The 25,089-nt window shown below is 42.6% G+C and overlaps 13 protein-coding genes across 13 annotated transcripts; 7 read left to right on the top strand and 6 right to left on the bottom strand. All coding sequences in view use genetic code 12, as the record gives it.

Annotated features, from left to right (window-relative positions):
• Positions 1-384: 384 nt before the first annotated feature.
• Positions 385-690, top strand: DIURU_002788 (uncharacterized protein; the record flags this gene model as incomplete). Its single annotated transcript, XM_034155477.1, has 1 exon — positions 385-690. The coding sequence occupies one exon, from the start codon at positions 385-387 to the stop codon at positions 688-690; it is 306 nt and encodes a 101-aa protein (XP_034012319.1).
• A 1,034-nt stretch (positions 691-1,724) lies between these two features.
• Positions 1,725-7,076, top strand: SEC7 (Arf family guanine nucleotide exchange factor; the record flags this gene model as incomplete). Its single annotated transcript, XM_034155476.1, has 1 exon — positions 1,725-7,076. The coding sequence occupies one exon, from the start codon at positions 1,725-1,727 to the stop codon at positions 7,074-7,076; it is 5,352 nt and encodes a 1,783-aa protein (XP_034012318.1).
• A 1,645-nt stretch (positions 7,077-8,721) lies between these two features.
• DIURU_002786 (uncharacterized protein) lies at positions 8,722-9,996 on the bottom strand (the record flags this gene model as incomplete). The annotated part of the gene is made up of 1 exon (XM_034155475.1): positions 8,722-9,996. One exon carries the CDS (start codon positions 9,994-9,996, stop codon positions 8,722-8,724), a length of 1,275 nt encoding a protein of 424 aa, XP_034012317.1.
• A 555-nt stretch (positions 9,997-10,551) lies between these two features.
• DIURU_002785 (uncharacterized protein) lies at positions 10,552-12,786 on the bottom strand (the record flags this gene model as incomplete). Its single annotated transcript, XM_034155474.1, has 2 exons — positions 10,552-11,414; positions 12,051-12,786. The coding sequence occupies 2 exons, from the start codon at positions 12,784-12,786 to the stop codon at positions 10,552-10,554; spliced, it is 1,599 nt and encodes a 532-aa protein (XP_034012316.1).
• A 170-nt stretch (positions 12,787-12,956) lies between these two features.
• DIURU_002784 (tRNA(adenine34) deaminase) lies at positions 12,957-13,778 on the bottom strand (the record flags this gene model as incomplete). The annotated part of the gene is made up of 1 exon (XM_034155473.1): positions 12,957-13,778. One exon carries the CDS (start codon positions 13,776-13,778, stop codon positions 12,957-12,959), a length of 822 nt encoding a protein of 273 aa, XP_034012315.1.
• A 120-nt stretch (positions 13,779-13,898) lies between these two features.
• Positions 13,899-14,993, top strand: PPE1 (carboxylesterase-mitochondrial 37S ribosomal protein YmS2; the record flags this gene model as incomplete). Its single annotated transcript, XM_034155472.1, has 1 exon — positions 13,899-14,993. The coding sequence occupies one exon, from the start codon at positions 13,899-13,901 to the stop codon at positions 14,991-14,993; it is 1,095 nt and encodes a 364-aa protein (XP_034012314.1).
• Positions 14,994-15,182: 189 nt separating this feature from the next.
• Positions 15,183-16,856, bottom strand: NDE1 (NADH-ubiquinone reductase (H(+)-translocating); the record flags this gene model as incomplete). Its single annotated transcript, XM_034155471.1, has 1 exon — positions 15,183-16,856. One exon carries the CDS (start codon positions 16,854-16,856, stop codon positions 15,183-15,185), a length of 1,674 nt encoding a protein of 557 aa, XP_034012313.1.
• A 1,085-nt stretch (positions 16,857-17,941) lies between these two features.
• On the top strand, positions 17,942-18,436 carry DIURU_002781 (chaperone; the record flags this gene model as incomplete). The annotated part of the gene is made up of 1 exon (XM_034155470.1): positions 17,942-18,436. One exon carries the CDS (start codon positions 17,942-17,944, stop codon positions 18,434-18,436), a length of 495 nt encoding a protein of 164 aa, XP_034012312.1.
• Positions 18,437-18,594: 158 nt separating this feature from the next.
• Positions 18,595-19,425, bottom strand: DIURU_002780 (putative tRNA acetyltransferase; the record flags this gene model as incomplete). Its single annotated transcript, XM_034155469.1, has 1 exon — positions 18,595-19,425. One exon carries the CDS (start codon positions 19,423-19,425, stop codon positions 18,595-18,597), a length of 831 nt encoding a protein of 276 aa, XP_034012311.1.
• Positions 19,426-19,697: 272 nt separating this feature from the next.
• Positions 19,698-21,035, top strand: DIURU_002779 (uncharacterized protein; the record flags this gene model as incomplete). Its single annotated transcript, XM_034155467.1, has 1 exon — positions 19,698-21,035. The coding sequence occupies one exon, from the start codon at positions 19,698-19,700 to the stop codon at positions 21,033-21,035; it is 1,338 nt and encodes a 445-aa protein (XP_034012310.1).
• A 175-nt stretch (positions 21,036-21,210) lies between these two features.
• DIURU_002778 (uncharacterized protein) lies at positions 21,211-22,053 on the top strand (the record flags this gene model as incomplete). Its single annotated transcript, XM_034155466.1, has 1 exon — positions 21,211-22,053. One exon carries the CDS (start codon positions 21,211-21,213, stop codon positions 22,051-22,053), a length of 843 nt encoding a protein of 280 aa, XP_034012309.1.
• A 390-nt stretch (positions 22,054-22,443) lies between these two features.
• Positions 22,444-23,361, top strand: HEM13 (coproporphyrinogen oxidase; the record flags this gene model as incomplete). Its single annotated transcript, XM_034155465.1, has 1 exon — positions 22,444-23,361. One exon carries the CDS (start codon positions 22,444-22,446, stop codon positions 23,359-23,361), a length of 918 nt encoding a protein of 305 aa, XP_034012308.1.
• Positions 23,362-23,509: 148 nt separating this feature from the next.
• On the bottom strand, positions 23,510-25,007 carry NUC2 (Nuc2p; the record flags this gene model as incomplete). Its single annotated transcript, XM_034155464.1, has 2 exons — positions 23,510-24,719; positions 24,898-25,007. 2 exons carry the CDS (start codon positions 25,005-25,007, stop codon positions 23,510-23,512), a joined length of 1,320 nt encoding a protein of 439 aa, XP_034012307.1.
• Between the last annotated feature and the right edge of the window lie 82 nt (positions 25,008-25,089).

Here is a 25,089-nt window from a genome sequence, read left to right as displayed (position 1 = left end):
GAAGTGAAATCAGTAAAATTAGTTAAGAATGAATATTTACAAGTGGGCATTTGTACACAAGATCACCATAGCTTACTCGGGAACCTTGCAATGAAAAACCTTACATGACTGTGGCAGTATTCAAATTAAATTGTTTTGTGTGATGGTAAAACTTTTGTAAGGCGTCCGATGTTTACATCGTTCACCTGACCCTATAAAAACTGCATGCTTCGAGAACAGCGCGTAACGGATTTTATTCGGGAATGCATCTTTTTGAGTAAACCCCGAATACTTCACAGCATGGGGTAGGGGGCAAGAAATTGTTGACGCGCACTATAAAGAGTAGAGAACGACCCCGTTACTTTCAGTCACTTTTGGCCCAAAATGGAACACCCCGCTTTTACTATGTCTGGTTTATGCCTCGTCGGCGGTATTATGGGTTTTGCCCGTAAGAAGCTGATGCCTTCTCTCGTGGCAGGTTTGACAGTCTCAGGCTTATACGCTGCACTGGGTTATTTGTTGAAAAACAACGCTGACTGGGGTTTGGAACTTGCTCTTGGATCATCAGCAGCCTTGTTTTTGGCGGGTCTTGGCCGTGCTATTCCTACGCATTTCCAAAAGCCTTTGCCAATCGTTTTGGTAGCTTTAGGCGGTTTATCGACCGCGTACTACGCCAAGAAGTACAATGAATTTTACCCTCTTTGGTCGTGAATTTCGTTTTAGATTGACATATGTATGTGTATATAGATGGATTCTTGCTGGACTTAATAAATTCGCAAGTGTTTGAGAAGTTTTAATCGGAGCTGTGGAACGAAGGTAAATCACCTGAGATGTTGCTTTCACGATCACTCAGGCCGAGTAAATTCATTTCAGAGCTTTCAATTGAGCCGGCATACTGGGAGTGGTTGGGGAAACATCAGGGATCACGAATGGTTGAGAAGGTTCGGTATTCAAAGCGAGGAAGTTTGATCCTTCACCACTGGATACGGGTGTAGACATCTTTCTTTCAATTCTGATTCATCAGCCGCAAATATATAGTCAGTTTATCGTTTCAAATAATAACGCTTACCACATACGTGACTGTCACAAAGATGATCGGTTAGTATACAAATAAATGAGAATTGCCTCCTTGACCTCCAATTGAGACGTCCTGACATAAGGCTGGTTCTTCACCTTCCCACGCTGCCATGCTTGGGTTCTTCATAAGTCCCTAAAGTGAATCTTTGTTAAAATCAATCATCTTGGATATTCGCGTTGTTGGCAGCTGTCCTCCTATTTGAGGACCACATCGCCCCTATCAAGATATACGCAATGATGTCATTGATATGAGATTATTGTCTCCGCTCAAATTGCAAGCATGAATGATCACATAACCAATACACCAGACCGTTCTCTCATACTGAATGTTTGTCGCGTCGGCTGACATTGACACCTACCACTAGTCAAGAAACAAACAATCTGTAAAGTAATGGTGGTCATTAATCTACGACGAGCCATGGAGGTTAACCATCCAGGCTCCAAAGGAACTACAATTCCGCGTCAAGCTTCACAGCTTCCCCAAATACCAGAAATCTTGTATCTCAACACATTTCATAAGCGCATTCATTCAACTATAACTCTTATATACATTTCGGTTAAGTTTTTATGCTCTTTACATTGATGGTTGGTTGCCCTGGTTAACACTCTCTTCTTGGTCGCACCAAAATCTATTGACACCTTCGTGGGTGAAAACAAAGTTACTTCTAATGTCTCAATTAGGTGAGGCTCCCACACCTGATCTTCTGGAGACTGTTGTTGAAGCCAGTTCCTCGGCTTCTATGAACGGTTCCCAAACCTCCACTGCCGATACGTTCGACCACCTGAATACCCGGGAAGAGGACACGAACGTCGAGACATGTCTTGAGGAGGAAGTTGAAGCTTCTGACAAAACAGTCAACATTGAGTCTGATAAAGTCAAAATTGATGATAATGCTGAAGAAAAGCCCAGCATTGCCAAGTCGTCTTCGAATTTGTCGAAGAACAGCAGTGTTGAGCTTGAAGCTGATCTGCAAAAAGACAACGCTAGCGACATTGATACTGAGGGTAACGCCAAACATGACAATCCAATAGTGACCAAGATTGGAGATTCTCCGAATAATAGCTACGATCAAGCCTCTTCAGAGCCTCCAACTCCCACTGCTAATGGATACAACAACGCAGACCATCTGGAACATCACCAATTTGCGAATTCTTCGTCGCCTTCCAGATCGCAGCAAGAAAGTTCAGCGCAATCTCATGGAACGTCAACTCGTTTGCGTCATTCTCACGTTTCACTGGAAACGAGTGCATTTTTCGAGCTGATTTTACTGCTGAAGGAGGTGAAAAAGAATGAGGTTTGGAAAAATACAATTCAACATGCACTTGACAATCCTTCCGATATCGAAGCTATCTTTGCAGCCTTAAAAGAGACATGTAAATTGACTACTCATGCGTCCACAAAATCAAAGGCTATCGATGGCTTTGTTAAGCTTTTTGAGATTCAGGAATTATCCGAATCTGCCATGACGCTGCTTAGTGAGCGGGCTGTTGATGTGATATCCGCATGCTTTGAGGGCGAGGCAACAGATTCAAAGGTGGAACTTCAAGTCATACGGGCGTTGATGAACTGTATACTAGGCACGCCATGCCATGGTGCCACTCTACTAAAGGCTGTTCGCCAAATTTATAACGTCTTTGTGTTTTCATTGTCCCCCGCCAACCAAGCGGTAGCGCAAGGGCTGTTGACCCAGATAATCAATGCAATTTATCAGCGCATCGACTTGAATTCTTTAAACTCGCTGGTGCTGGAGTCTCGCCTTGATCTTGAGTATACCGACAGTGGCCAAGTTACGCTCGAGAAAATGGAGCAATTAAATTTACTGCGCGATGATGATGATGTTGATGGTACGGGTGACGTTGCAATCAAGGACGCTTACTTAATTTTCCGAGCCATGTGTAAGATTTCGGTCAAGCTGATTGAAGGTGATTCCATTGATATGAGGCTGCACTCAGTAAGATCTAAGCTATTACTGTTGCACATTATTCACACCATCATCAAAGAACACATTGACGTTTTTCTTTCACCGAAGGTTGTCATCAATGAGACGCTGACTCGTCTCACAACTCTTGTCAAGCCGTATATCTGTTTGCTGCTTTCCAAGAATGCAGGACTGCCATTAGCACCAGTTTACGAGCTGTCGCTTGAGATATTTTGGCTCATCATGTCGAATATGAGGTCTTACTTTAAACAGGAAATCCCGGTTTTCTGGGAGGAGATCTATTTTCCAGTAGCGGAAATGAAGACCAGTACGCCTCATCAGAAGCAGTACCTCCTTCTGGTGATTGAACGTATTTGCAATGACCTGCGATGCATTATTGAATTTTACCTTAACTATGATTGCGAAAAGGGAATGCCGAATATCTGTGAAAAGATCGTCGCCTATTTGTCCAAGTTAGCTAATACTATTGTTGATGTTACGCCACTCCAGCGTCAAGCCTTCTCCGAATCTAAGCGTAATGGAATTGTTCTGTACGACATGAGTCGCAATTTGACACTGTCAGCGATGCTGTCCAAGCCTCCTCAACGTGAAGTTTATGATCTTTTCCCCTTAGAATATGCCCTCAAAATGAATGGAATTGCTTGTGTGGTTGGGTTTTTGCGATCCATTCACACATGGGCCCACAAAGGCATAAACAAGGTCTCTATACGTCGTGATCGACTGGCCACAATTGATCTGTCAGCACTGTCTCTGGGTACGACGCGAAACAATTCTGTGATGGCACTCTCCGACCCCGATGACCCTTCCCACTTCGAGCTGTTGAAACAGCACAAAAAGTTATTTAATGAAGGGATTCGTCAGTTCAACGCAAAAGGTAAGAAAGGTATCAAATTTTTCATTCAGCATGGCTTCATCGATGATTCACAACCAAAAACTATTGCCAGGTTTTTATTAAGTACAGAAGAACTCGATAAGGCGGAAATTGGTGAGTATCTCGGTGAAGGGGACGAAGAAAATATAGCAATCATGCATGCGTTTGTGGATGAGATGGATTTCACGAATATGCAATTTGTTGATGCATTGCGACAATTTCTTCAGCTGTTCCGCTTGCCAGGTGAGGCACAAAAGATTGACCGGTTCATGTTAAAATTTGCGGAACGGTATGTTGTTGGAAATCCTGAAATATTTGCTAATGCAGATACCGCATACGTCTTAGCTTACTCCGTGATTATGCTCAACACAGACTTGCACTCACCTCAAATCAAACTGCGGATGACTGTCGAGCTGTTCATTGCGAACAATGTTGGTATTGATGATGGTCAAAACTTGGATCCCGAGTTTTTGTCTAATATCTATGAGATTATCCGAACCAACGAAATCAAGCTTCAACTGGAACAACATGCAGCTTTATTGGCAGGAGAACTCAAATTGCCACTGTCACTGTCGCTGGGACTATTTTTTGGCTCAAGGGACGTCAACAAAGAAGCTTACTTCCATGCTTATCGAGAAATGGCCAACAAAACAGAACAAATGTTCAAAAATATCAAAAGTGAGGGCGAGTTTCATACTGCCACTCATGTATACCATGTTAAACTGATTTTTGATACCGTTTGGATGATAATTTTGCCTGTACTCACGCTGCCACTCAATACTTACGATGACTATGATATATGTCGGACGTGTCTCGAAGGCATAAAGCTTTCGATAAAAATAGCTTGCATGTTTGACATTGATACTGCTCGTGATGCCTTTTTGAATGCGTTGATTTCAGTGCAAAAGTTGTACAACTACGATGAGATGAGAAGCAAATCTGTCGAAGCAATCCTTGTCATGCTTGAAGTTGCAGGTAGTGATGGCAGTGGATTTCATTCGCTGTGGAAAACAGTTTTAACTGCAATCTCTCAAATTGAGCGTTTGCAACTTATTGCTCAAGGTGTTGATCAACAATTGATTCCCGATGTCCTGGCGCTGCGAATTTCACGTTCACTGTTGGATTCAGTGGCGTCCCTGGGGTTTTTCTCAAGTTATACGCCGAGTCAACAAGCTGCAAACAAGTTTCATAATCAGCAATTGAGGCCTGATGTTGCTGAGTTACTTTCGAAAACTACTATCCTGACTGCCATTGATAGAGTCTTCACCAATTCGTCAGAGCTTTCGGGTGAAGGTATTGTGGAATTCGTAAGAGCCTTGTCGGAGGTGTCGGCTGAGGAGATAGAACTGAGTGGTCAACTGAACAACCCTCGTACCTTTTCTCTACAAAAGATTGTGGATGTATGCTACTATAACATGCTGCGTATCCGTTTAGAGTGGTCGCAGTTGTGGCATGTAATGGGTGAAATCTTCAACGTATGCGGCTGTCACTCCAACCCAGCAATATCGTTTTTTGCATTGGATTCCCTTCGACAGCTTTCGGTGCGATTTTTTGACATTGAAGAATTAGCGAATTTCAAGTTTCAGAGAGAGTTTTTGAAGCCTTTTGAGTATGTGATTTCTCATAATCGCTCGGTTGATGTCAAAGATATGGTTTTAGAATGTATCAATGTCATGGTGCTTGCTAAAGCCTCCCGCATCAAATCTGGTTGGAAAACGATTTTCGGAGTGTTGACTGCTGCAGCTAAGGAGAAGCATGAACATATAGTGATGCGCGCTTACAAGATGGCATTGGCAATCAATCATGACTTTGCTGAGGAAGTACAAAGAGACTCGTTCGTTGATCTTGTCGGTTGCTTTACTGAGCTTGCAAGAAACGAGCGCTTCCAAAGAATATCCTTGTTAGCTTTGGATGTGCTAATCAAATTGATTCAGGATTTGTCATCTGGTTTTGAGAAGCATGACCCTTCTACCCGCAAGGAGTTGCTTAATAGACTTTGGCTTCCTGTTTTTTCGGGGCTTCATAGTATAATAATGGGTGGTGACGAGCTAGAGGTAAGGCTGCGAGCTCTTGCAAATTTGTTTGATACGTTAAAGGAATATGGTACAAACTTCGACAGCGAATTTTGGGACCAGATAATGGAAAAAGTGTTGTTACCAATTTTCTCCATTGTTAACGGTAATCTTTGGAGCCTTGGTATAGACGATGACTCAACTGATGACAAAGTATCCGTATGGTTGCTGACAACCTTCATTCAGGCGTTAAATCTGTTGATAGCGTTGGTGACTCTATACTTCGATGCAATGAGACCTCATTTGAGAAAGATATTGCGATTACTTGTCCTGTGTGTATGTCAGGAAAATGACACTATTGCGAAGATCGGAAGAGAATGTTTTCATCTGTTATTAATTAATAATGCCCACGACTTTAACGAGTCTGAGTGGGAAGAAGTTATGGATGTGACTCAGCAACTCTTTGAGTACACTACCGCAACTGAGTTGTTCACTTTGGACCCTCTTAAAAGAAAAGCAGCCACTGCTGACGAAGATGTTGGTGAGGCTTTTCACTCCCAAGTGGAGCTTTCCCTGAAACCTGTGGCTCCCAAAGAAAAACTGTTGATAGTTGTCAAGTCTGTGTTGCAGTTATATATGCTTCAAAGTCTTTCGGAATTATTTGAAAATGATGCCTTTTACGAAGCGATTCCCTACACATTCCTTGTGAAGTTAGCGAGCTTACTCAAGAAGCTGTACGAGTTTGCTCATACATTCAATGATGACTACGATTTGAGAGTTAGATTGTGGAACGGTGGTGTTATCGAGAGGTTGCCTAACTTATTAAAGCAAGAGCTGAGCTCTCTGGCTGTTTTCATTAACATCATGTTTCGAATGTATTGCGATGATGAAAAATGTTTGCTAGAACATAAGGAGGAAATCTTAAAAGACTTGATTCCATTATGTCAAGATATAACCCTAAGGTTCGTGGAGTATGACGCAAATTCCCATCAGCGTTACATTTCAATTTGGCAACCTGTCATAGTTGAAATTTATCAAGGCTACATTGAACTAGATGATGATGATTTTTTGAAACATTCACCGAAGATGTTCAAGAAAACGCTTGAATTATTCAATCGGACTATTGACGCCGAGCTCCTGCAAGCAGTGAAACAATTTCTCAATCGGGTTGGTGATGAATTCATCTCGAATCAGTGAGATGAATGGCCGTTGCAGGTGAAGAGTCATAAACCAAAAGAAAATCGCTGTCAAACCTGTGATAAGCAGCTTTTAGTGAATGGCTACTCGATATTTATTTCATAGTTTAAGCTCAAGTGCCTATAAATAAACATTTCAAAGCTAAGGTAAGCCACATCTATACATCGTGTTGTGAAGATATAATATACAGTTATTTCAACATTGTTTCAAGAGTCTACATGTAAGTTGTAAGGGTACAGCGAGTTCACGAAGCGCATGATTTTTTTTGTCTAACGCAGTGCATCAACTGTGTAATCATTGGATACACCAAATTTCTGCGGTCTGTATAAAGCATCACTTATATATCTGACAGTGGTATAGGAATTAAGACAAATGATGCATTTATTGGCTCAAGATGTTCATATACTAGAGCGATAATTATAACTTGTATAACACATTTTCTGTTCTATATTTCGTGTTTGAAATACTTTCGCGGTGGGATTATACCCTATAAACTCAGTGTTAATTGAACATCAGTGTTCCAGCCAAAACGTTAACGCTTTGGAGTCCATTACTTGCTATTTTTGTTACGTCCTAACTGACTCCATCTCTAGGCAAACATTCTCTTGGACTCCATTAGCTTTATGAAATGTTTTGACATAATTACAATAAAATTACAACATAATCACTGCACGTCTTCAACTTACACGATAAAAAGACTAGAATGTATTAAAATCGACTACAAATGACGATCATGTATGTTGCAATAGTACTTTGTTAACTAAACCGGTGCTCACGGTCACGACATTGATGTGTAAAGGTCAGACTGCATTTGCAAAAGAGTTGAGGGTTCGATTCCTGGGGAAGTGGGCGATAGCAGCTGGCTATAGTTGAACAACTTCCTAAACCCAATGTCACTCACCTTGAGATGCGCGGAACATGTAAGTTTAATTGATGATTTTGCACATTGTATTTTTTTGTTCAAAAAGAAAATGAACTATCTCAACTAAAAGTGAGTTTTCGTGTAATGAATGAAGGATTCATGTTTTGTTTTTGCCTAATTGCTTGCATTGGATTTGAATTGTAAAGATTTCATGGAGTTCCGTCCAAATTGACACAAGGAGGTACTCCAAGTTGATATATGTCACAGATAAAAATATAAAAAAGGAAGACTAAAAGGTATCCTGGCCGAGTGGTCTAAGGCGCCAGGGTAAGGTTAACAACTTTACCAACCAATCCTGGTCTCTTCGGGGGCGTGGGTTCGAACCCCACGGATATCACATCTGTTTTTTTTTTGAATTTTTTGGATACATAGATCTGTTGGTAATGTAACGAGAGGGTCTAGGAAATTTATTGGCTAACGGACTCGCTCTATTAGCATTTAATACTCGATGACTGCAATTTATTTGACTGCACTTCAGTGAACTTAAGAATGCAAATGTCTTTACTCCCACATCATAACGGAACGTCATCGATGGTACATCAATTAATACCTTCATAATGACATATACCTTTTTTTGTTCCCTCATATGAGGTTGTCACATTCAGTGCACTTGTTCATGGGGATTATGAGGCAATTGATACTTAAAAACCAACCAGGCTTTGTATTAATCTATAATGGAGACCTTACACTTATATATCATAACGAAAAACTTATCCTTGTACTTCAATGAATTCCTCGCTTCATCTTCAATGAATCTCGCTTCTTCTCGCTCAACGAGTAGCTATAAGGGAGACCGACCTTGTCATTTTCTTCTTTGAGAGGGCTCAGAGAGACGTTATTCAAGGATAATAAAGGGGGCGGCTGAAAGCCGTTGCTGAAATATCCTGTCTCTCCAGCGCCAATTGTCAGCATAAAAGGCAGATCTAAAGTGTCCACAGCCATCATTGACGACTGACCCCCGATCAGTGACGTTCTCAGCACCAGGCTTTCGGGGTCCAGTCGCGGAGATTGATCATGCATGAAAGGCAGACGAGCCGGAGGGTGATGCTGATTGAAAAACGTGAATTCATCAAGATCACCCAATTGCTGTTGAAGGGATTGAAGCAGTTGAGGAGGAGTGCTTTGAGGGGGTTTAAGGGCTTGAGGTGGAGTGCAATCAAGGTTGCCCACACTATTCAAGCCACACGAATTTGCCAGACGATTGATATACAGTTGGGGAACGTAGTCTGTAAAAGAGTCGGTTGACATGTTAGCATTTTTGATGGACGAAATGTTGCCAACATGAAGCCAGGTGTTTGAATTGTGACGACTCAATTTCAGTAATCTCAGCCGCAGTCGATTGAGTTGGGGCGGAACCGAAGCAGTCGAATTGTAATTAGATATGTTCAATTCGTTGAGTGATAAGTTTGAAATGTTGTACATCTTCGAAGTATTTGAGAACGATTTGCTTTGCCCCGAAACAGTCACAGTCGTAATGTTTGGAGGATTCTGACTTCGCGAATGGGAGATGCACAACTCAATAAGTCGCTTTCGAATCAATTGAAGAAAAACAGGAGCCAACTGATCATCGCGTAATACATCAGGCGTCATAATGGATTGCGTGTCACATGGAAAAAGGTCATTATCTTTGTCACGAATGATGTTCAACGTTTCGTTTGATACTATCAGCGCAATTCCCAGAGGCGGTACTACGCCCGAGAATGGGGTTGTTGTAGGACGTGACACGATATCCGAGTAGACACTGAGGACCATTTGATCAAAATCGTTAGTAAAGGAAAGAGTGTACACTTTTGTGTCCAGATCGTGTCCTGGAAGTATGTCATCACTTTCGTTATATTGCGGGTTTTGATAACCAAAGTACCCTCCTTGTTGTCCAGCGAGCTGCTCAACGGGTGTTGAAATTGTCTGAGCAACGGGTGTGAATGGAGCATCGTTGGCCTGGACGTTCGTCAACAGCTTGTTGAACTTCAATGAGAGTTTGAGCTGTGAGTTTATCATTTCCGATAGACTCCGCACGAACGCGTTGAATTATATCCGGTAAGCGTCGATGGGCGCTACCTCATGTTAAATAAAAAGGAGTAAGGAGGTCCTGCAGGAGCGCGTTGTGAAATTCAAAATACATCTCTCGCACGCGTTTTATGACAGCCAGTCCCGATTGGGTAAAATTGATGCAGTTGTCTATCAGGATATATGCAAGTAATGTGATATATGGCCGAAGCCTAATTTGCAACTTACATTGTGACGAATGACTCCGTTACTTTTCTAGTGGTAGTGTTGCCTTTACGCTAATATGGTGTTGTACTTTGTCCCAGAGTGTTGAAAGAGGGGTTATGGTCTGTATAGAATTTTTCACAATAAAACTACGCATAAATAGTGGAATTAGGTTGCTCAGTTCAGTCTAAATAAGGCTGTACCCCAATTCTACATTCTTGACATAAAGAATGCGCAGGCGCTGAAATAAACTACTGAGATACTCAATGACAATGAAAACCAAACATCTCGAGTGGTTGCTTAAAAATTTGCAACTCAGATATCTTCGAGTCATGTAGCAATTCAGTTCGTTACCATATCAACCTCATGTGAGTCAGGTGAGGGCGAGGCAGGAGGAACAGGGGTGAGCTCAGACATCTCCGATATCTCCTCGTCTTCATCGCCTGTAACTTGTAACGGATCAACTTCTGATATTTTCATATCACGCGATTCAGTATGCTGAGATTCAACTCGTTGACTTGAACCATCCCTCAACTCACTTGAAGAATTCGAGGCCGCTGTAAGGTTTTTAATTGCTTCGGGTGAAAGGTCCCCAGATATATCCTCAGGATAAGTTAGGTTACACGGCAATAACAGTTGAAGTTCCTCCAGAGGCAAAATCTGATCATCGCCTTCAGGATTCGCTTCAAACTTGGGAATGAGATAGTCATTTTTGTCATGATTGGCGATAAGCGACTGAAGATGCTTATTGTGCTTCTGTGATGGGTGGAACTTTGTGTTGGATTGATACTTGGTGTACTCGGAAAATAACGGTGTATTTAAGAATTTGAGATCATGCCCCAATTTCAAATCCTTCTCCACTAAATAATTCACCCAAGGCATTCTGTCATTTTCCGTGACCTCCTCGTCATCAATAACATCATCATTGTTCAACTTGAGCTGGTTGTAGAATTCTTGTCGCTCCTTGTACTTTTGCTTCTTCCGATCCACATCAGCATCAATATCGCTGAGATCCAATTTGCGCTTCTCTATCAAATTCGAAAGTAGAGGTATGGGAACTTCATCAAGTTGCTTCAGTATCCGGTATTGGTCACTACTTCGTAGCCAATTGAGAAACAGCTCCACCAGTTTAGTGTTGTAATCGTAGTTTTCTCGAGTTTGAGGAACAGGATCGTTTCCTAGAAAGTTTTTTGGCTTGATTCCACCTATTAGGATAAGCAGCTGTGAAACATCTTCAAGAGAAACTTGATTCAGCTTAGTTCGAAGCTGACTGCACGTAATGGCTTCACGAACAAGTTTGGTAAAATAATGGATGTAAAGGTCTGTCACAATGTTTAGCGTACTTGGTTTGCATTTGTCAAAACCGCAGGACTTAAGAATCTGCGCTATCGACACGCGTAAGAGACTGAAATGAAACAGCTCCTCCATCGCCAATCTGGGCAGCTCGCTACTATATTGTTGTTGGTGCGAAAAAGTGTGCGCGTACATTTCAGTATTTGACCTGAGATAAAGCCTCTAGGGGTTCGAGAAAAACTATTTATAACTTTATTGTAAAAACTGCGTCTGCCACATGGCTGAAAAGGATTATATATCTAAGGAGACCGTTGTCTGGTGGTAAGAATGATGAGTGTCTCACGATATTACTGAAGTCAAATGAAATGCGACGTATAAATGTCATGAATCACAGTACTACCTGCCTTTCATCTTTGGAATTCTGTTGAACAAGACGAACAGGAATATCGGTAAATAAAGGTACCAATTGCTCAAAACGTTGTTAGCAATTCGAAAAAATATGTGGATAGCCTCGAAGCATATATTTGCAGAATTGACATGCCCAAGACGGCTCTCCAATTCGATGACATGACCATGCAATTGAGAAGAGTACGCTTCAATTGATTTATTAAGATGTTCAGCCACCATATCAATTTCATGGACGAACACCAGCACCATTGTGTTAGAAATTGTCGCTTCCATATGACTTTGCACTTGCATCATCAATGTATTTAACTGATTGTTGATTTGATTGTCAATCAAATCCGGCAAATTCTTGTTTAACCAATGACTCATAGTATCGGTCAAAATCTGGGGAAACGTTGTCAATACACTATGGTATTGATCAGAAAGTTCATTGACTGTCCAATCCACAATCTCTTTTGACTTTAAACGATGCGATCTGACAACAAGATTCAAGTTGTGCCCAATGTCCTGAACCAACGTTGTTAAATTCGAGAAGCTGTCACGATATTGGTCAAATAAAAGCTTCAGCTCAATTGGGAGCAGATACTGATAACAAACTTCGTTGATGTGTTTGAAGTAACTGGTGTATGTAGTCCACCACTGAGGACTTCTTTCGAGAGCTTGAATACAAGAAGATAAGGTTGCTTCGGTAACACCAACACATGATGGGGGGGTAGTAACTGTGCTTTCATTCAATTCACAAATAACAAGCTGCACAGTTGCAAGCTTGCGTACCAATGGTGGTAAATTAGTGATCGAATCACAATAAGGGTAAACTAGCGAGATTGCACTAGCATAACAATCTGAGATTTCATTGGTGGCAGCAACATCGAAACCCATGGTAGAATTCGATTTTTAGTTTTTGGACTAAGACGATAGTTTAAATATACTCGACCGCCCCTCCTCCCACCTTCTTCCCCCTTTTTCACTCCTCCACACACACATTGAAGTGTGTTGAAACATGCATCAAACCACGTTGTTAATGAATTGCATAATCTATGAGCAACAACTCAATCCTCGTGAGGTCGCTTCTTGGAGTGATAAACCTTAACTGAAGTCTCCATAATCACTCTACCCTCGCCATCAACGCTCCTAAAGAGCTCGTAAAAATTATCTAATTGATCTTGCGAGATCCTACCTAGCTCTTTCTGCAAAAAAGGTATGTTCAAGGCATCGCTCAACAGGAATAGGTCAATAAGACGATAGCCCTGGCCAATAAGTGGGGTTATCTCACAGGTACGATCCTCCAAAAGAAATTGACGCTCAACTCCATAGAAGTCATTAAAGGCCGCTTCGTCGTAAACCACATTACTATCGGGAAGATCTTTGGAGTCGATATCTTTGTTTTTCTTGACTTGAGGCGTTGGTGCCAGGTCATTTTCTTGAATGTAAAAATTTCGGAGTAACTGAATCCCTTCCGTTCGACAAATTCCGCCATAACTGGGGTAAGCCTGCTTGGGTAGATGTCCATTTGAATTGACCAGAACCACCGTTCCATTACCACCAAATCTGTCATTGCCAGCACCATACACTACTCGACCTATCCCAATTTGGCGAAGGTAAGAAGCACACATGATACACGGCTCAACCGTTACATATAAGGTACACTTTGATAAGTCATATCCATCATCAACTAGTCTTTCCAAAGCAAGAAACTCGGCGTGGCGGGTGCCGTTGAGAGACACATTGGTATAATTGTATCCAATCAGTAAGATCGCATCGTTGCAATTGTCAACAACCAAACAAGCCACGGGTGTCTCTCCGAATAATAAGGCTTTATAGGCAACGAATAGAGCCGCAGCCATATGTTTGAACTCTTTCGTCAAGTCCATCTCTGCAATGCGCTCGCAGCCTAATTTTCCAGTGAGGCAATATACGTCAATTTGATTGAAACAAAGAAACGTCACGATAAATTTAAAGCTGTGCTGACAACATCTGTGCACTAAGCCCTAATGTCGCTGTTAGCTCGTGGACTAATGAAGCAAAAGCGAAAGGATATTGTTGACAATAATCAACTACCGTCGTTGTCGGAATTGGTCGCTGACGAAAACCTCAAACTTGAAAATGGAAATCTAACGTCAGTTCCAGAACCGGCACCTGCGGTTTTCGACAACGCTGATGAGATATGGAAGCAATACCATCTGTTCAAAGAGTCTCAATTTACGCTGATTAAAGTCAACGACATCCAAGTGTATTGTCGCTGGCCTAGTAAATCAACATCCCCTGTATACGTCATGAATCATGGAGCAGGCTCTTCTTCAATGACGTTTGCAAAGGCGACAGAGGAGCTTATCACCAAATGTCCCGACGTTGGTGTGGTCGTCTATGACATGCGAGGGCATGGAATGTCGCCTAACCCAAGTGGAGATTATTCATTAAACACTTTGGTAGCCGACTTTCTGGATGTCATTAGTTTTGTGAAAGCTAATACTAATAACTCACTATATCTTGTGGGTCACCTGCTTGGGGGTGCTGTGGCTGCTAGATATGGAGCGACTACGACTGATCGGCAATTAAAGGGTTTGGTTTTATTAGACATAGTTGAGGAGGTTGCGATCAAGTCCTTAACCAGTATGCCACAATTCGTGCACAATCGGCCGAAACATTTCTCCTCTATCACTCAGGCGATCCACTGGCATATGGAGAACCTCTTACACAACATTGAGCTGGCGCGCCTCTCGGTACCTGACTTATTGATTCCTGACAAGCTTACTTGGAAAACTGACCTCGCTCATACGCAACCGTATTGGTCGACATGGTTCGAAAATCTATCTTCGAATTTTGTCAATTTCCAAGGCCCCAAATTGCTAGTACTCTCAACACATGAAACCCTCGACAAGCAATTAATGATTGGCCAGATGCAAGGTAAATTTCAGATGGTTGCTTTTAATAATTCCAATGAAACTGGTCACTTTGTGCATGAGGATCTTCCGAGACACATTGCAGCAACGCTCTTGGATTTTGTTAAGCGGAACGAAAACCCAAGCAAGTTTATGGAGGATGAGCTTGGTATCAAACCATTGTGGGGCGGAGCCATACACAAGTGACGAAAAGACGTCACAAACCAGGACAATCCCAATATAGAAACGTATTGGTATTTCCGATATAACTACTTATGCCTAATGATCTTCTGTTTTTGTCCCCATACTGAAAAGAGTTGGAAAGCGAATTTTTAATCTCTTATTGACTTTCATTTATTAAATTGATATAACTTAAGTGGATGTACACCTCATAATTTATTCAGAAGACACAGATCTTCCGAACAACCAAACTTTCGCCCAGTCAAGGATGATGGAGACTTGGTTCTCAATGCTCAAACACATGTAGATATACGCAGATCTCCACAAGTAGAACGTGAATGAACCACCAGTTTGAATATTGCTAAAGTCGGCGACCATAATGTCGGCCACAGCCTTTTCGGAACCGATGTAAGCAAGAGCACCATGGTTGTGGTATTCAAATTTGGAAGGCTTACTCTCAATCTTTTCGAGCTTCGCCTTCAAGCGGTCCACATTGTCGTTGACGCTGGGATGAGCAATACGCCAACGCAAACTGTCAATCTTTTGGAGGCGATCGAAATGCTTGGCCAAAAATTGACCCTCTTGGAAAGCTACTTGAGCAGTTGGAGCGTACTTCGTGAAAGTACAGTCACCCAAGGCATAGATATCAGTTGTACCATCGACCAACAAGGAGTCGTCAACGAGCAAACCACGCTTGGCGGTTTTTTGCTCATTAATTTGAGCCCAAAGATTGCGTACGATAGGTCGGGGAGCATTGCCAGTGGCCCAAATCAAAATACCGTAAGGGACCTTGAGTACTGACGTCGTGCCATCCTTATTCTTGTGTTGCGCAGTAACCGTGGTTTGATCAACAGCTTTAACCATGCTGCTACATTTCAAGTTGATGTTAGTTTGCTCAAAAACTTCGGAAGTATACTCAACAAGCTTGGGGTTAAACGAAGACAACACATGAGGTTGAGCCTCAATCAAGGTAACAGACATTTCCAGGGCAATAGTAGGCATCCATTTCTTGATGTCCTGATCGATATAATCTTGGATTTCGCCAGCGGTTTCGACGCCAGTAGGCCCACCACCACAAACAACTACCGACAATAACCGCTTGCGCTCAGGGTCATTAACAGGCAACATGTTGGCAGCTTCGATTTGATCCATGATGCGGCGACGAATGGTGGTCGAATCAGAAACTTCCTTGAGGAAGGTGGAATTCTCGGCCACACCGGGAATACCGAAAGTCGAAGGTTGGGCACCAACACCAACAACAAGATAGTCGTATTGAAGCTTAGTAATGATTTCCTCAACCCCAGTCTTCTCCGAAATCACAGACTTGAAAGCACCGGAATCCTCACCAGAATGACCAGAGTGAACCGTGGTAGACTGCTTCAAGGTAATAGTTTTAGATTTGACATCAACATCAGTTGCCTCAGCTTCAAGGTAAATCACCTCACCTTTGAGTTTCCGAGTGATAGATCTAACGGGTTCAATAATCAGCTTAGTGTCGAGTGTGCCAGTGGGGATAGACGGTAACAAAGGAGTGAACAAGAAGTAGTTTCTTGGGGAGACAACGACCACGTTGTACTTCGAGGTGTCCAAATTTTTAAGTAAGGAAACTGAACCCCACCCAGTACCCAAGATAACCAAAGTCTTCTTGGGTTCACCATTGGGAAAGGTGGTAGTTTGAGGAAGTTGGGGCCCTGGGTGAGATTCATCGTAAATCTTGTATCCAATGTAAGCAGTGCCACCAACTAAACCAATCAAAGTGGCCTTTTTTGTGAAACTCCAAACACGCAGCAACACGCTAGGCTTGGTAACAGTCGCAGTGGTTGAAGCAAACCGCACATTCCCCGCTAGAATTGAGGAACGAATCCCTCTTGAAGCTCCAGCACGAAACATCTATATTCGATTATGTATCAACTGAAACGCGCAGCGCAGACTAGTTTATATACTCTTTCGGTTGCGGAGTTTTTTCCTGAGCACGGAGGTGTCGGACCCGAGTAACAAACAATTCACTCACGACTGATCCTAAGTCCTTTTGGTTGTTTTTAGATCCGAGACCACAAAACAGTAGTCAGGGTTTGCACAGTCTCGAGGTACTCCTATATGTCGTTGTCCCCAATCTTTTCAAGACTCACTTGGTCGTTGATTACTTGCTATATAAGACCAGTGTCATTGGTGCTTAACTTCGCGGAACGTCAGGCATCCATTGTCCAGGGGTGATAACGACACATGCTGAGAGAAAGTGTGTAATTAGGATGTCGGATAACGCCTTAAACGATTCAACTAAAAGAGGAGACATTGTTTATTGTCCGAGAGTCGTGTTATACATTGAAGTTTACCTATGTTAATTTGCACACGAATTTAACAATATGCATGTCATTTATATAAACTTTATCGTGGCTATACTTCAAATGACGTCGTCCGCGCCTTCCGGCTCATCAAAGTAGTAACCAAATGTGTACACCGTAAGATAGATTAGGCCACCTCCAATCTCCGTCAACCACATCAGCGTTTTTGTTAGCAACCCGGAGTGGTAAAGGACCAATGGCATGGCTAAAGAAGAAGTGATTAAAACACCCAGTGTGAACTCGGCGAACTCTTTGATAGCACTGAAATTAGACAGTGTTGTGGGATCAAAACTGAAGTCATGATCACCCACTCTGTCTCGTAATATCAAGCTGGGTAACGGGCTTAATCCGAAAAGAATGCCATTGACGATCGGCATCCAATTGCCATTAATACCAGCGAGAATCACAAGCAAGAATCCCATTGAGAGAACCACCAGAAGTAGAATGATTCTGTTCAATGGATTCCCTCGATACTCAGCGAAATTCATTGTAGCACTTGTACGGGAACCGGAGGGTGGTCGTGGATGTGGTTGTAGTGGACACCCGCATTTAGGATAATTTCCCATATTGCCACAGTTCATAACCATAACCCGCGCTCAACTTAACCATCCATTATTTATCAACCAAGTCACCATGGTAGACAGTCTAACATTGTCCACGGTTGAACGCAAGCAATTCAAAAGCGATGTTTCGCCGTTGGGATTTTTGGGAACTTCCAAAAAGATGACACCGAAAAAGCCCCTAAGCGAGACTGATCTTAATTCGCTCAAAGCAAAGAAGGCTTGGGAAGTGGCCATGGGACCTGCCAAATCGATACCAATGAATTTGATTATGGGTTATATGACGGGTAACTCATTGCAAATCATTCCTATCTCGATGACGTTTATGATGCTTTTGAATCCACTCAAAGCGATATTCACGGAAACCAATCGAGTGTTCAAGGGTTTGGAACCACAAGACCAAGGCACGCTGCTAATGCTCAAGTTTGTTTTCATTATTTGTCAACTAGCCAGCATGACGATCGGTATATATAAGTTGTTCAAGATGGGGCTTATCCCTCACTCGGAAGCCGATTGGCTCTCCTGGTTGCACCCTGTTCAATTTGAAGACCGAGTACAGGTGTTATGAAAAGTTTTATGGAATGCAATGAATCGTGGAACTGTTGTTCTTTTGAGAGTGGTTCTTTGAAATTACCCAACTCTCAAAGATAGTGTTCCTTATATATTGTCTATTTTTGCGAAGACGGCGCCAAAACGAAGCATTGACAGCATGACTTCATTTGCATATCACTTCAGCTTCGCCGGTTCTGAACTAACTCGACTGGAATCTTGAGACATATCCAAACCTTTTTCGTAGATTTGTTGCAAGTTATACTTGTCATACTTCAACCAATCGTCAACAACAGACATTCCTATGCTGTTTTTGTAGCAATTTACCAAAATAAGTTTTTCGTATTTCTTCAATTCCACTTCATGTCCATATGTTGCTTTGTCAATACAACTAGCTACAGTCTTGATGACATCTTCACGGGCGATTGTATTGAAATTTCGCCGGTCAACCTGGATGGCATACTTGACAGGCTTTTGGTCTTCTCCTGAATGGAAGTGAGGTTTCAAAACTTTCTCGGCAAGCAATTTTAACTGGTCAATTGACGCCGAAACGGTGTATGTGACTGGAAGTAACTTATTAGTAACTCGAGTGCGTTTGACCTTGGTCTCCGCAAGCTCTTTGACAATGCCGTAAACTAATCGCTCGGGGTCAATTGGTTTTCTAGTTTTGATGAAAACAAGACACATGCAATCCAAGTTAATCGGTTTCAACGGTTCCTTCTTGGTAACAGTAGTTGTCTGATTGAGTTCATTGACTTCCCTTTTGATTTTGTCTTCGATTGAAAGACTCTCGTCGTCATCGTCCTCCCCTTCCCCTTCCACTTGAGACATGTCGAAATACTCTTCAGCTTTCTCTTGAAAAAGTGCTAGCAACTCTTTACGACACTGACCCTCCTTATTTTTGAGGCAGGTAGCATAGACTCCAGAATACCCTGGCTCAATCACCCCATGAGCAACTCGGAACTTTTTCTTGTTGCCGTGATCAGCTTCACTCGATCTCTTACCCATCGTACTATGATGAAGTAAGTGTGCGCATTCGATGCGACTGGATGATAACTGAGCTCCCAGATGATATTTTCTTCCACCTTGCCATATATCTCGAATATGGCGACCTTTTGAGACTACGGTCAGTTTGCAAGCAACTAGAGCGGATATTGGCTTCACATTGGGATACTGTTTGCCGTCGATGTTGGGGATTAACATGGTCCCGCTTCCATTTGAATCCACAGACAACTGGACTTGAGCAAATCTTAGAGCTGTCTCATCGGAAGTTTTGGATAATGAAACAGCTCGACACACCATCATTGGCACTCATATCCCAACTCTCTCCACAAGACCTTCCCTTGCTATTGGACTTGTTTTATCTGTCTGATCCATGGTCACGCCCCCCAGACTCGGTGATAAGGCATGGTTACTTAGAACTGATGATTCAGGCTTTGAGCATGGAAAGGGGCGTAGCATTGCTCCGTGAAGGGCTGGCGCTCAGCCTATGGCATGGTCTTGACATGATCTTCAACAAGAATTATTATAAAGCCAAGATCGTGCCCAAAGTGTCTGAAAGTCTTCATGAGAACGTATACATCAAACATATGTTTCCATATGTTATGGGGTCAAAGGGCATTCTTCATTTTCCACTGGAGACCATATATCTACAAATTGTGCTTCGAGCAATTAAAGTTGTTGTAAAAGAAGTCTTTTGTAATACTTCAACTGATACTTTTGAAGAAGTTGACAGGTATTGTTTGCTGAAAGTCTATGAAGGGCATGCGCCAGCTGCACCTGAGTTAGCGTTGGCAATTGTTCGTGAACAATTGCTACGCTTTTTCGAAGGTATTTCGATGGCAATACATTCTGAGCCATTTTCGTTTGAAGCCAACTTAGTGGGGATATTTTTAAAGGTTGGTGGAGGGTATTTCTACTTGCGACCTCGATCACGGGCAACTTCAAATGGACCGTACTATAGGGTTGAGGCTTTCACACAGGAAGAAGTTTTTCGATATCTACAAACGAGTCTATCACTAGGAACCCAACAGATCCAGTCATATCTTCAACCAGTAGCGCAGGAGTCAATATATTCCGTTGTGCAGCTGGCTCAATCACTGAACTTGGAAGTGAGGTTTTCTCAATACGTGTTGAAATTGATAAAATCAACTCACGTTCAGGAAACAGGTATCGCCTTATTTCAACGACATTCCAAGCTTCAGGAGTACTTGAGTATGTTCGGCAATTTTGCTATATATTTACCGGTGATTCATCGAACAATGCTGGAAGAAACATCTCAACTACTTTTGCAGTACTTCAAGTCGATCGAATCATTGAAAATTTATAAACTGCCCAACTTCAACGTCGATTTAACAACAGTTGCTGCCAATCTTAATAAAACCCACCATGTTATTCCTGTCGATCAAGCAAGGAGTGTTGAAGTGATATCAACCGGTGAGCCAGCAATCGTATTGGGTCAAGTCCGTGATCACCACTGGCTAGTGTACTCGCCGAAGTCTGCATACATGGTTCTCGCTGATGAGTCGATTCAATCATGCCAGATTACCCCAAGGCAAGTCGCCAAGATGTGCTCGTGTCAACCTGCTATTTTTTATCCAAATGCATTCAAAATTTAAGCTAAATACAGAATTTTGAATTCTTTGGTGGTTCATTTTAATCTACATAAAAGCGCGTCATTATCGTAGGCACTGACAGCTGACTTCGCACTGTAACTACATTTCACCAGTGAACGCACAGACATCTACTAAAAGGGGCGCACTTCCGTTGATAAGGGGTGGATTACCTTGAGAAATGCTTTGTCCCGGCTTGAGAAGTATAGCTCGGAGATATTCTACCTCACAACCTAACTATTATCAAATTCTCGACCTCCCTACAAATGCCACAATCAAGGAAATCAAAGTCAAGTTCAAACAACTTTCAAAAAAGCATCATCCTGATTTGAATGGGCACTTAAGTGAAGATGAGAAGGAAGAAAATGCTTCCAAATACTTGGAGATGGTGACGGCCTACGATACTCTCAAAGATATCAAAAAGAAAAAACTGTACGACTCCCAATTAAGAGTCGCAGGTGTTCAGATTGCAAACCACGCCAAACGAGAATGGAATAACAAATATTATGGCGAAGCTAAATACTATTCCAAAAGTGGATATAGCTATTCGAGCTCTGGACTCAACACCAAACGTCATAAAATCCGATATCATAACTCCCAACGCGATGTGAACAATTCTACATTTCATGGAAGTCGGACAGATTATAGCGATCGTTATGACGTTCCACATTTCGATTATGATACCCATCTTAAGAACAATCTCAAATTCGAAAAACGCATTATCGATAAAGCTTTATCAGCGGAAGAGCAAAAACGGCTATTGCAAACGATCTCCACGGATGGCAAAGCTCTTGATGAAGAGATGGCTATTAAGTACTTACTACATCATGTGAGAACGATGCAAGCTAATGGCACAGAATCGGTAATCCCGAAGCCACGTGAGAACGGCAGCTTTCAAACGAATCCCCACATGTTTCAATCTCACCGGCCACCTCAAAATGACTCAAAAATAATGCCAAAACTTCTCATGTTTGGCGGTGCTACCGGTGGTTTCTACTTCCTCTGGCATGCTCTTATGGGTTGAACCATCCTCCTTAGAGGAAGAAATGGATGGCAGCCGGAACGTGGAACTCCAACACGTTCATCAGCATAAGACGACCCGCATAGTCATAGATACATCCTTTAGCACGATACCATTATGGTTGGTATAGCGGCTAATTTGATTGGCAAAAGATTTTACGACGTACCATTAGCATAAAGCACTCATGTTCAAATCATACGACACGTTCATTCTCACCCCATTAATCGCGCGCTACAATGAAAAACTGCATCAAAATTTTGCATATAAACTCGCACAGATGGGAGCGGTATTTGCGTAGGCTGGCAACAGGTTGAAAAATCACACATGTCAACCATGAAGACTGCTTGTGGCCCCGAACTGATACATGATACCAGCATTCCCATCCGTCATCGGATGGAAGCATTGGTCCGGTTGAAGCAAAAACAAATCACTGAAGCTATAGCTGCCCTCGACACTGCAGAATTTAGAACTGATACTTGGGTGAGAGGCAATGACGGAGGTGGGGGCCAACTGATGGTATTGCAAGACGGTAAGACGTTTGAGAAGGGGGGGGTCAACATCTCTGTGGTGCACGGTAAATTGCCCCCTCAGGCTGTTAACAGAATGAAGGCTGATCACCGCAATCTTAAAGGCTCAGAGGATGGTCTGGTAGACTTTTTTGCTTGTGGGCTTTCGCTTGTCATACACCCCACAAATCCGCATGCTCCAACTACTCATTTGAACTACCGCTACTTTGAAACGTCTGACCCAAAAACTAAGGAAATCACCGCTTGGTGGTTCGGTGGTGGAGCTGACTTGACACCCTCATACTTGTATGAGGAAGACGCAAAGAATTTCCATCTTCAACACAAGCTTGCCTTGGACAAATACGACACCACTCTTTACCCTGCCTACAAAAAGTGGTGTGACGAGTATTTCTTCATCAAGCACCGCGGAGAAACTAGAGGGATTGGAGGGATTTTCTTTGACGATTTCGACACTAAGCCGGCTGATGAAATTCTACACATCATTGAGCTGTGTTTTGACGCATTCTTACCGGCGTATATACCCCTTGTTGAGAAGCGTATGAACACTCCCTTCACCGAGGAGCAGAAGCAATGGCAACAAATTAGACGTGGTCGTTACGTCGAATTCAATCTCGTATTGGATCGCGGGACGCAGTTTGGTTTGCAAACACCTGGTTCGCGAGTAGAATCGATTCTTATGTCTTTGCCGGCTACAGCTAGTTGGGTGTATGACCACCACCCCGAACCAGGTCTGGAAGAAGACAAATTGGTGCAAGTGTTGAAGTCGCCCGTGAATTGGGTCTAAGCAAATGAACCTTCTGTGGAATGCCTTATACTCTCGTATTGTATGACTTTCGCATAATCTAATTTTCACAATGTATGAATTCGATAAATATCGACAAGGTTCATCCACGATTCGTAATCTGAATTTTCTATATTGTATTATAAATGCATTAACGGTCAACTTCCCCAAACACCAAGTCCATAGTACCGATGATGGCTACCGCGTCAGCCAACAAATTCCCTCTGGCGATATGGTCAAAGGCACCCAAGTGAGCAAAACCAGGGGCTCTGATCTTGCATCTATAAGGTCTTTCAGAGCCGTCAGAAACCACATAAACACCCATCTCACCCTTGGGAGCTTCAATCGCAGTGTAAGTTTCCCCTTGAGGAACAGCATAACCCTTAGTGAACAACAAGAAGTGGTGGATGAGAGCTTCCATATCTTCCTTCATGAAGCCTCTGGGGGGAGGTGAAATCTTGTAATCCTCAACCTTCACAGCACCTTCAGGCATGTCGTTGATGCACTGGTGGATAATTCTCAAGGATTGGCGGAATTCGACCATTCTGATAAGATAACGATCGTAGCAATCACCGTTTTGACCGACAGCGACATCAAAGTCAACCAAGTCGTAAGCGTCGTAAGGTTGCGACTTTCTGATATCAAAAGGAATGCCAGACCCTCTCAACATCACCCCTGACAACGAATAGTTCAATGCATCTTCGGCAGTGACGACACCAACACCGATAGTTCTGTCCTTCCAGATACGGTTATCGGTGACCAATTCTTCAACTTCATCAATTCTGTCACCGAATTGAGTAGCCCATTGGTAAATGTCGTCAAGCAAACCCGAAGGGATATCTTGAGAAACCCCACCTGGTCTAACATAAGCACTGTGCAAACGAGCACCCGACACTCTTTCGTAAAATTCCATCAATTTTTCTCTCTCTTCGAAACCCCAAAGGAAAGGCGTTAAACCACCAACGTCCATAATGTGCGACAAAACAGACATGCAGTGGTTAAGGATACGAGTAATTTCACCAAACAAGGTACGAATGTACTTGGCTCTGAGAGGAACTTCGACGTTCAACAATTTTTCAACTGCAAGGGCAAAGACTAATTCGTTGGTCATCATAGAAACGTAGTCTAAACGGTCAAAGTAAGGAAGGGCTTGCATGTAGGTTTTAGTTTCGATCAACTTTTCAGTACCTCTGTGCAAAAGACCAACATGAGGGTCGGCACGAATGATTTCTTCGCCATGAAGTTCCAAGATCAACCGCAACACACCGTGAGCAGCAGGATGTTGGGGACCGAAGTTGATAGTGAAAGGTCTGACTTTGGTACCTTGCTTTTCCACATTCTTGGGATTGTCGTACTTGGAGCTATATTTAGTTAGTAAACGGGTTGATGGACAATTTGAGAACGGTAGATACTTACAATGTCATGTCAGCGTCATCGAAGACCTCGGAGAAAGTAGTCTTGCCAAAAGTACCCGCGTCGTAGTTGGAGTAACGCTGAGTGGGACCCATAGCCAGCTGGAATTGAGGACGTTCATTGGACTCAGATGCAGCCTTGACACCAACGGTTGAAGAAAATTGTCTAGTCGATGAGACAAACGAAGCAACCCGAGGCAAGCTTCTGGCTGACAACACGGATCTTGCTCTCAACATTTGGGTTTGAACAGTGTAGCGTTTTGAATGAAAAGTATTTCTATTGGATAATTCGCGGGTGGCTCTACGCAGGACATAGATG

The sequence above is a fragment of the Diutina rugosa genome, assembly GCF_008704595.1.
Source record: "Diutina rugosa strain CBS 613 chromosome Unknown scaffold7_size311281, whole genome shotgun sequence".
Lineage (NCBI taxonomy): Eukaryota > Fungi > Ascomycota > Pichiomycetes > Serinales > Debaryomycetaceae > Diutina > Diutina rugosa.
The sequence above is the reverse complement of the archived record's forward strand: the minus strand, read 5'-3'. Positions and strand labels throughout refer to the sequence as shown.